The sequence below is a fragment of the Ruditapes philippinarum genome, unplaced genomic scaffold (assembly GCF_026571515.1).
Source record: "Ruditapes philippinarum isolate M1 unplaced genomic scaffold, ASM2657151v2 ctg4023_1_1_1_1, whole genome shotgun sequence".
Lineage (NCBI taxonomy): Eukaryota > Metazoa > Mollusca > Bivalvia > Venerida > Veneridae > Ruditapes > Ruditapes philippinarum.
In genome coordinates, this window is record NW_026866469.1 from 65,164 (window position 1) to 75,378 (window position 10,215).

The 10,215-nt window shown below is 35.5% G+C and overlaps 1 protein-coding gene across 1 annotated transcript; it reads right to left on the bottom strand.

Moving 5' to 3' along the window:
- Nucleotides 1-435: 435 nt before the first annotated feature.
- LOC132732585 (carboxypeptidase O-like) lies at nt 436-9,292 on the bottom strand. The gene is made up of 11 exons (XM_060719062.1): nt 9,137-9,292; nt 8,026-8,110; nt 6,780-6,913; nt 6,213-6,303; nt 5,079-5,177; nt 4,595-4,699; nt 4,167-4,265; nt 3,687-3,786; nt 2,810-3,015; nt 2,016-2,100; nt 436-739 (listed from the first exon to the last, which is right to left on the bottom strand). The coding sequence occupies exons 1-11, from the start codon at nt 9,190-9,192 to the stop codon at nt 546-548; spliced, it is 1,254 nt and encodes a 417-aa protein (XP_060575045.1). The 5' UTR covers nt 9,193-9,292; the 3' UTR covers nt 436-545.
- Nucleotides 9,293-10,215: the final 923 nt, after the last annotated feature.

A 10,215-nucleotide genomic window follows, 5' to 3' on the forward strand; every position in this document is an offset into this window, starting at 1 on the left:
GATTGTGTTTGTGTGTTGCAATTATCATTAATATTATCATCATACCTCCGCCACGCTATAGCGGCGCTTAAACAAAACCATTGTATTGATCCGGTAGTGAAACGCAGACAGCCTCGCACCGGCCAAAAGGTCCATGTTGAACATTTTAACATATTAAATGAAATGGAGTAATGGCATCTAGTCAGCCAAGATTGCTTATCCATATCTTATTATAGCCTAATTGAACGGTATATTGTTGGCTGTGCAAACATTCTAGTATTTCGGTTGATATGACCTTGCTAAATCCAAGTGCAATATGGCTAAAATTCAGTACGTATAGATAAAATAAGTATATACTTTATTTTTTCACGCTTTTCATACGTATGGACCTGTGTAACAAAGGTCTGGTAATGTGCATTTCAACAAACATTACAACAAACAAAACTAACAAACATATAACACTTCAAGGCATTTTTTATTTATTAATGAAGATTTAATAACAACATAAACCCAGTTTCTAGGGATGTTTCTTGATGTTGCGCAGCTTCTGCAGCTTTGAGTTCGGTTTAATCGTAGTTTAGATTGTCGTAGGTTGCGAACGCCCACAATGAGATAAACAGTTCTTCTGCAGCAGTTGGAATGTTTGATGGGCTGATTACGAAGCCATTGCTTGTTCCACTCTGTGGTCGTAATTCATACGTGTACGCGTAGGGTACTCCTTCAATGTAGAAATAGTCATACGCACCGCCTGATGCAGCGTCTGTGGGGAGAATAAAGATCATGACGTAATCATGATGTAATAAAATTTTATTGCAGTTAAATATACGAATGGATATTACAAGATTGGGGTTTTATGCGAACTTACTAGTTCTGTCAACCAGATGCTTGGGGTTTTTTTTGTTACAAGACTCAAGCGTCGGAATGATACTGATACCTGATGGCGGTTAGTCTGGTTTCCTGCCTTCTATTACTATAAGTAAAGTAGTGTAAGGGAAGGAACTCTAGAGTAGATGGTGGCAATCTCCACGCAGTGATCTCCCCTTAATTCTTCGGCGTAGATCTCCGCCACCAAGGTCCAAATATATCAGAATTTCTGATATACTATATTTTTTCAAAAATTGTTTTATCTACTGCTTTTATCTATCAGATAAGTTTTCTCTCATTTATTTAACAATGTTTATGAATAAATAAATAAATAATATGAATATTTAGAAATAATTTTAAAAATTATGAGATTATTTTCTACCGAGACGATATTTTGATATTTTATATTTTTTAGCTTTTGAATTTATTTTTCGTTATTTTGTATACTTTCGATAATTTTTTGATAAACTATATCGAACATAGGCACTTAAAGTTAAAAATAAAACAGAAAGAGAAAAATAACGTTAGATTTTCTTTGTAACGGTCGATATTTACATTTGAATTTCGACGTTACGTCATGTGACTTTCATCATCATGTGACGTCTTTGAAGGCAGTGATTACAATTCTGCCAAGGGAGGTAATCACTGTGAGGAGTTTGAGATGGCGGTATACAGACAGTGTGTGTCGACCAGTGACAAGGCGAGACATTAAAAAGCATTTAATATCGGCGTTATAATATAAATCATAAATATTCTGGACGAAATACTGCGATATGTTCTCCCGTTTTGAATGGTTAGATTTCCATAAAAGCTTGGACTCTTTCAATATTTCTTACTGTTTTAAATTTTCAGCTCTGTTCTTTTTTAGTTTTACTTATACTTCTCAGATGCCACTTCACTAATTAAAAAAGAATCAGCGTTATTTTACAGTTTTTGAGCCGGTGTTAGGGAGGCATGGTGTTTCCATTAATGCCTAAGACGCCGGTGTCAGGGAGGCATGATGCTCTTATTAGTGCTTATTAGTGCTTAAGACCTGCCAGGACCAGGCTGACGAATTATTCCACAAACTTATTTTGGGAAAAAAAGTAAATCACTTAAGCAAACTCTTAAGAAAATGATGGCGTCCCAGTTTAAAGTTCTCGATAAAGAAGAGGATTTTAGAAAACACTTACAGAGGATGTCCGGGGGAGTTCCGACTAAGTAATATCTATTGTCGACTGTTTCCAAATATGCCATCATAGCGTCGGCAACCTCGACCTGAAGTAGAAAAATAGAAGTGTTTCACCAACGAAAAATCATAGGACCTCAACAAAACCTCCATTCTTTCAAGTAATGCTGTAACTTTCCATGTAAAGTGTTACAAATTTGTTACAATGAGATGTGTAGTTAATCTTATGAGGTTGTTATACACATCCACAGCTGTGAAACCTATATTGGACTCGAGTGGCATTTCGTTCAATTAAGGTTTGACAGATAAAAGCTATAGGATATAGAGTGCCTGAATAGAATCAGCATATTAATACATTTTTTAACTTCTTTTTATTTCACACAACCATTTGTTTTGACGTTTTGACATACCTCGGTACTTCGAGTACTATATAGATTTGATATAAATTGTTGCTGCTTTGTTTTAAATTCGGAAAATGAAAACGAAGCTAGCCGGAGTTCATTACGGATTTGATATGGATTTGATATGGATTTTTGGACTCGGGATATAAAATCTGGCTAAATTAATGAGACTTGGTCCAGAAATGGCTTCTACTTGAACATCACGTGGTGCAAATGGTGAAAGTTTACTAGTTCACAGTTTAGAAGTAAATAAGAAAAGAAAGTAGAACAAAACGTCAAAATACCGCAATAGGTTTAAGATCTTTTTTTCATTTTGTAAGGTGTGAATAACCTCAGTATGTTTAAGATATATCATTTCATTTTATAAGAGTAGAAATAAATAAAATAAAAATCTTACAAGATGAGTATATCTCGCCGGCTTTGTGCTTGTGTAGCCGTAAGGAACGAGCATAAATTCAGAATAACAGTGGACAGAGAAAAACGCCCTGATGTAGGGAGAATCAGCACCGAAAGCGGCGTCCCTCAAAGCCGCGGTCTCAGGGGCGGAAAATGCAGCACTGCCTCTATAAGTATGACTTGAACAAAAGGCGGATGTTCCCGCACCTAAAATAAAATAAAAGCACCAAAAATAAATGTTTTATTTGTTTGTTTTTGTTTGTTTTGTGCGGTAATACGACACCAACACAATTTAGGTCATATGGCGCCGAAACAGGAAAGATGATTTTGTAAACTTAAAGCAACACCAGGTGTCAAAACCGCCTCACCGGGTGGAGCAAAGAGATGCATAGACTTCCGTGATTCGAACTCATTAAGTCGCCTCTTATATATGACCACGCAGGGATAAATTTTGATCCATCAACCGTTAATGACAACCCCTCAGCCACAGGCGGGGGATTTCATTTGTTATTCAGTATGTCGCAAATGTGGCGAGATTCATACACTCTCGGTTAGATCTGCTTCCATTGTTCATCTTGAAAAAAACATTGCTTTGACACTAACAGCAAGTATGTGTGACTTTTCATTTGTGGTAATTTCTGCTCCATTGGGGCCGCAAATTTCAAAATCAAAACGAGTCTGCAATCTTCACTTAATATACATATTGCCTATCTACATAATTGTTTTTTTTTATTGCGTAAAATATGAATATTAATCATTTATTTGAATAAAATTATATTAATTCATAATTGGTAATAAATATTCATTTACGAATTATGATTATTATTATTATCACAAAAATTTACTCTGAAGTTGGTGAAAATGTAATGTATACCAACCCCCGAATCCAGCGCCCCAATTCCTGTTCAGATCAGTTCCAACCCCTGACCCTATTCCTGTACATGTCTGTCTGTTTTTTCTCCAAAGTCTGTTTGATGTCTTTAAAACAAATATAGTTCGAGATCACAAAGATTCGAGATAACATAGATTCGAGATAACAAAGATTTCAGATACAAGTTTTTATACGTATTTTGAATCTTTACCTTATAATTATGATGAATGGTTTTGTCCAGATTTAAAGATTAACAAGTCTATTTAATATGGGCTTATCAGCTAACAGCATTGCCTTCAGTATTTTATAGACATTTTCCCTAGAGAAGCATGCAGTGGGTACAAAAGTGGTTTGTTATAAATCACAGTTACTTGGAGAACAATTTTAATTCTATACATCCTAATTCTGCACGGGACAGATACATTAGAAGCAAATGGCACATTATGTAACTTTACGTGCCAGATTATCACCTACTACCTATACTTACATGTGAATAGACATAACCGTCCGGATTGTGCACAGGTACAATATAAAAGTCAAAATTTGAAAGCATTTCATTGGCGAACGTGTCTTGTGTGTCCGATAGCTGAAAATAGAGGGGGAAAAACAACATATTGTATGGAAAGCCGTTTTCGTTCGTTTCGCTTAAATCGTAAAATAAGTACATTTAATGAAAATGGTCTGATAAAGTAAAGAAAAAAAGAAAAGAAAAATATTATATGTGTGCGGGTACGAGTTAGTTCGAACTTGTGTCAAATTATCTCCCTTGACGAAAACGTGCCAATTTATTATAAAAATCGTTTTCACGAACCGAATCGTCTCCTCTTGAATCCGAGTTCGTTATGCACTATCGCCTGAGCGGATATAAATGCCGATCTTATAACTTATAAAAATGAATCTTGTTGATATAATTACCCTTTCAATCAGATTTAAAGCTGAGGAAACGGCAATCCATTCTCGCGCATGCGTACCAGCCTCGATCCAAACAGCTTCCTTTGGATTGTTCATGTCAGCTGCAACCTATAGAGAAAACGAAACAAAAAATAAACATAATGGTTCACGTTTGTAACGTGGCTTCTCATTGGATAATTGCGACAACTATATAAACTTTTTATACGACTGTTGCCAATTTATTTCATTTTTTTCTTCAAAAAACGCGAAGCAAATGTGTGTATTGTATATAAAGGTTCCTGTTATATGCCGTGTTTGTAATATGACCATCGCATTCGAATTAAATATACAAACAAGCGTTTAAAGAGAGTCCTAGAGCCTTTTTAAAATCAGCATCAATTATAATAATGAATGGAATACAAATTTATATCTTTAAATACAATTTTATATCATATTACAAATTATGGATGATGCTAAAAAATGCGTAAGAAAGATGCGGAATTCAAACCTTCACTATAAAGATAGGCCGACCCTCAAAGGAAGATGTTGCCGTAACTGAAACTTGAACGCGGGGATCCGCATCTTTCTCGTCCAACCAAGCCGATATCTGAGGAAGAAAAAACAACAATAAAGTTCATTATTTGAGCCGCGTCATGACAAAACCAACATAGTGGGTTTGCAACCATTCTGATCCGCGCAGTCTGATCAGGATCCATGCTGTTCGCTATCAGTTTCTTTACTTGTTATAGGGTCTGTAAGCGAACAGCATGTATCCTGATCAGACTGCGCGGATGCGCAGACTGGTCTGGATCCATGCTGGTCGCAAACGCACTATGTTGGTTTTGTCGTGACGCGGCTCATTTTTACATCTCGTCACTCTGTGTATCGTCACCTTGCGTAGTGCATTTTATGAACAGTAAAAAAAAACGGTCAAATGTGCGCAGACTCTATTTCCTATCCTTTTTTTAAAAAATAAACATTAACCACGATGAAGGCAGTTGGTAAATATGTTTCATCTACCAGAAAAGACTTGGATGAATCCAGTTATTTAAGGATGAATCCAGTTACTGAAGGCGGTCTTGAAAATATGCTAGTGGAATTGTCTAGCACCTAAATGCGCATCTTGAAGCCTCCGTGGGTTAGTGGTAAAGGTCGCTGGGCCCCTCGCTGCTGTGAGCTGTTATCCTTTCAGAGAATTTGTATTTACCCAATTTGCCTACGAAACGCCGTTGGTCCAACTTGCGTGCGAGCTGGCAATTTTGCCTGGAATAATGCACGATGGAACCCCTGATTCCTTCCTCCAAAACGGAAGTAAGGCAAACGCATGCGCATGTCGGTTTGACTTAAAACCCGACAAAAACAAACATACAAACACATGATATCCGGACAAATATAAAACAAAAAGACATAATTATGTAATTGAATGATTTGTTACTAAATATAATGTCTCGAATCGCAGTATTTTCATTAGTCAATAAACATTCTATGCTGGTTTCTGACCAATCAAACACCTGAGATTTGAGCATGCGCAGACACCAATCTTTAAAACCTTGGAAGCAGAACAAGATGGCCGTTAACATCAATAGTAAAAGATATTCGCCGTCCGAATATATAGTACATGATAAGAAAATATGAATTTTACCTCGGCGAACGTGCAGTAGGTGCCTGTGACGTCACATCCGTTTGCATTCTTTGGAACCTTTGCCATAGCTATCTTTTCATCATCAATCGTGCTGTAATTATAAAAACATTTAACCTATACTTGCCAAATGGACTTGACCATCTTCCAATTTTGTATATTTCCATTATCAATTGTGGGTTTTTTCAAGATGAAAATTTGAGATTGGTCTGCCAACAGTAAAGAACCTTGTTAGACAGCACCTAATTGCAGACTGACCTGGCTCTATACTAGTGGCAAAGGCTGATAACTTTCAGTTCCAGCTGGCCAAGTATTTCATACTGAATGACCCTGAATTTTATAGAAATAACATAAAACAAAACATGAAGTTGATAATAAATACATTTGATTTAAGCAACGCTACTGTCCTGGTTTTGAAACTTATACAGTAAATTCCTCTTATAACGAACACGGTTATAGCGAATTTCCGGCTATATGAGACAATGATTTTTGTTCATGTTAAGGTAGTTTCTGCAGTTTAAATTTTAGACTTTTCAAGGGGAAATAACGGTAATATAAGAAAAACCTTACTCTTGAATATTATGGTTGAGTATAATGTACGTCAAACCAACATCGTACAAACTTTGTTGAAGTTTCTCAAAGTCGTTTGGTGAAACTCGAATCTCGACTGGGTGATGGAGAGAAAGTTCAGTCCAAAAATCAAGCTGTAACGGAATGATAAAAATATTTCGGCGAATAAATATTTTAAACAATAATAATAATAATAAATATTGAATGATTGGGGCGTAGGATGGAACAGCAAATTACGTAAACCCGGCAGGGGAAGTAACTTCCCCTTGAAAGAAAAGGCATAAGTAATCCCCCTTTGTCATATCAAAATCGAAATGATATTAATTACACATTTAAACTTAAAATACGAAATTTACGATCATTTTTTTACGTAATAACATATTTACTCAATACATATAAGTATTATTCGTGAACAGATTGTATGATTTTGACCGAATCTCAACTCCCATAAATCGTGTAAAGCTATGATTTTTTCCCTCTTTTTTACGCCGATTTTGTAACACATTTTTTGTCGATCCACCTAACCGGCGTATCTGGATAACTAAAAAGTAATTAACATGATCTCCGGAAATTACCGACAAAGGACTCAATATCCGAGATCAATTATCACGGAGAGGATCGAACCAGCGAACTCTTGGTTCTTCCTATTGGCTAAGCGGGCGGACTTATGAAAAACTGCCAGGCATGCCATTAGACAGATATAGACGAGACATGCCGGAATTTTACGAGCGCATATACGAGTTCAACGAAATAGACCGGACTTTTACAAGCGCATATACGGGTTTAACGAGATAGACCGGACTTTTACGATCGCATATACGGGTTTCACGAGATAGACCGGACTTTTACAAGCGCATATACGGGTTAAACGAGATATATCGGACTTTTACGAGCGCAAATAACAGTTTAACGAGACATACCGGACTTTCACGAGCGCAAAGAACAGTTTAACGAGACATACCGGACTTTTACAAGCGCATATACGGGTTTAACGAGACATGTCGGACTAATATGAGCGCATACAACTTTCAATAGACACGTCGAATTTTTACAATCGCATATAAGGGTTTAACGAGATGTGCCGGACTTTTACGAGCGCATATAAGGGTTAACTTTTTAACATGTTTCTATCAGAAACGGAACCAAACGAGACATTCGGGTCTTTTACGAACTTTTACGATGCTTTCGTTTTGTTAAATAATTATGTAACTAATTATTCATATATTTTGCCAACTAAACCACCTACCTCTTCAAAGGCGCCACTGTCACTCAGAGAGTTGAGAAACTCCAGGTCAGCATTGGTTCGAGCTGTGATCGAGATCAGTCGATGCCTGAAATTAACAATGCATATTTGAGCCGCGTCACGACAAAACCAACATAATGGGTTTGCGACCAGCATGGATCCAGACCAGCCTGCGGTTCCGCTTACCAACTCTAATACAAGTGGAGAAACTGACAGCGAACAGCATGGATCCTGATCAGATAGCGCTGAGGCACAGGCTGGTCTGAATCCATGCTAGTCGCCAACGCACTATGTTGGTTTTTGTCATGACGCGGCTCATATGTATTATGACAGTGGTTTTTCAGTCTTGTGTTTTAAACAATGTGTTATAAAAACATTTAACAATGTAGAAATAAACTTTTTTAAAAGACGAATTGATATCATATATTTTTAATAATCCGTTCCAACCGTTTGTTCTTCAGTTTATGCTACATTCTTTCTTTAATTTATTCCTTTTTTCATTTATACGTTTATTCCTCCCTTTATTCATTCATTTCTTCGTTCTTTCCTTCGTTCTTTCTTTATTTTGTTCTGTTTTTGCTCTTTCATTTTTCCGTTCCTTCCTTCCTTAATTCCTTCCTTCTTTCTGGCTTTCTCTCTTTCTATTTTTTGTTTCTTTCTTTCTTACTTTCTTTTTTCTTCATTATTTCTTTCTTCTTTCTTGCTTCTTTTCTTTCTTTCTTTCTTTCTTTCTTTCTTCCTATTTTTTTCTTCCTTCATAGTCTTTCTTTCTTTCTTCCTACCTTTCTTCCTTCATTCATTTATCCATTCATTAATTAAATATTTAATTTCATTTTTATTATTATTTTAATCATTATAATTTTTTTCATTTTTTTTATTTATTTTAAACACGAATGTTTATTTCGTATAGAATAAATTATTATCTGGTACAGTGGTACGAAATGCTTAACTTTTTTTTATATAACTATACTAAATTATGCCTGTGTCTTCTTGAAACATTTTGTCGTAATGATATCCTACAGTTTCATTTTGTAAAGATAAATGGTAAGAATAAAATGTGAAAGTTTAGAGTTTTAAATATAAAAAGTCAGTTTAAAAGAAAATTTCTACGTACCCTGTGAAATCTTTCGCGCAAACGCCAAGCAGAAAAAATATTGCAATGTACCACATTTTCGCGACGGGATGTACCGTATAAAGATGGTACCGTGAAAAGACGAGCAGTGTCAGACATTCCTTCTATTTATATCGTTTTGTTGACGGCATCTGTAAAGTCGCTGGCCATCTGTTGCTTTTCGAAATTTCAAGTAGATCTCAAAAGCTATATAACATGTTAAAGTTTAGCCTAAAATAATAGAGCCTCTTATTTCATAATTTATTTTAATGACATGGTCGAAAAATAAGTTGTTAGATGCTTAATTCAAGTATTTTAGCAACACGTAACACGTCAGCATTTTACTGATCAAAATTTCATTTAAAGCTGCATTCCTCCGGATATTATCAATTTCTTATTTTTCTATATCTTCATCATCATCATGATCATCATCATTATCACAATCATCATCATCATCGTTTTCGTCGTCCTCGTCATCATCATCTTCATCATCATCGTCGTCTTCGGCGTCGTCGTCATCATCATCATCATTATTATCATCATCAGCAGCAGCAGCAGCTGCTACAATAACAGTTATTTGCTTTGTTAGTACAATCTTTGTAATCATCATCATCATCTTCTTCTTTTACTTTATTATTTTTATCATCAAGAGCTTCATGAGGATCATAAATATATTTTTCATTTTCTACTTCTTCTTCTATATCATGTTCATCATCTTCGACAAAATCATCGTCATCATCATAATCATCATTATCATCATCATTAGCAGCAGCAGCTGCTGCAACAAAAGCAGTTATTGACTTTGTTAGTGCAATCTTTATAATCACCATCCTAACCATCTTCTTAAACTTCATTTTTTTTATCATCAACATCTTCATGATGATTATAAATATCTTTTTCATTTTCTACTTCTTCTTCTATATCATGTTCATTATCTTAGACAAAATCATCATTATAATCACAATTTTTATCTTCATCATCATCATCATCATCATCATAAACAGCATCATGACCATCATCATCATTACCATTTTCATCAACATCATCATCAATACCATCATCATCGCCAGCATCATCAACAG

Excerpts from the sequence above, each read along its gene's own strand:
- LOC132732585 (XM_060719062.1), bottom strand. The coding sequence starts at position 9,192 with ATGTGGTACATTGCAATATTTTTTCTGCTTGGCGTTTGCGCGAAAGAT. Across the intron at positions 6,914-8,025 it reads ACAGTGGCGCCTTTGAAGAG|CTTGATTTTTGGACTGAACT; the intron begins GTAGGTGGTTTA and ends ATTCCGTTACAG. Across the intron at positions 4,700-5,078 it reads GGCCTATCTTTATAGTGAAG|GTTGCAGCTGACATGAACAA; the intron begins GTTTGAATTCCG and ends TTTTCTCTATAG.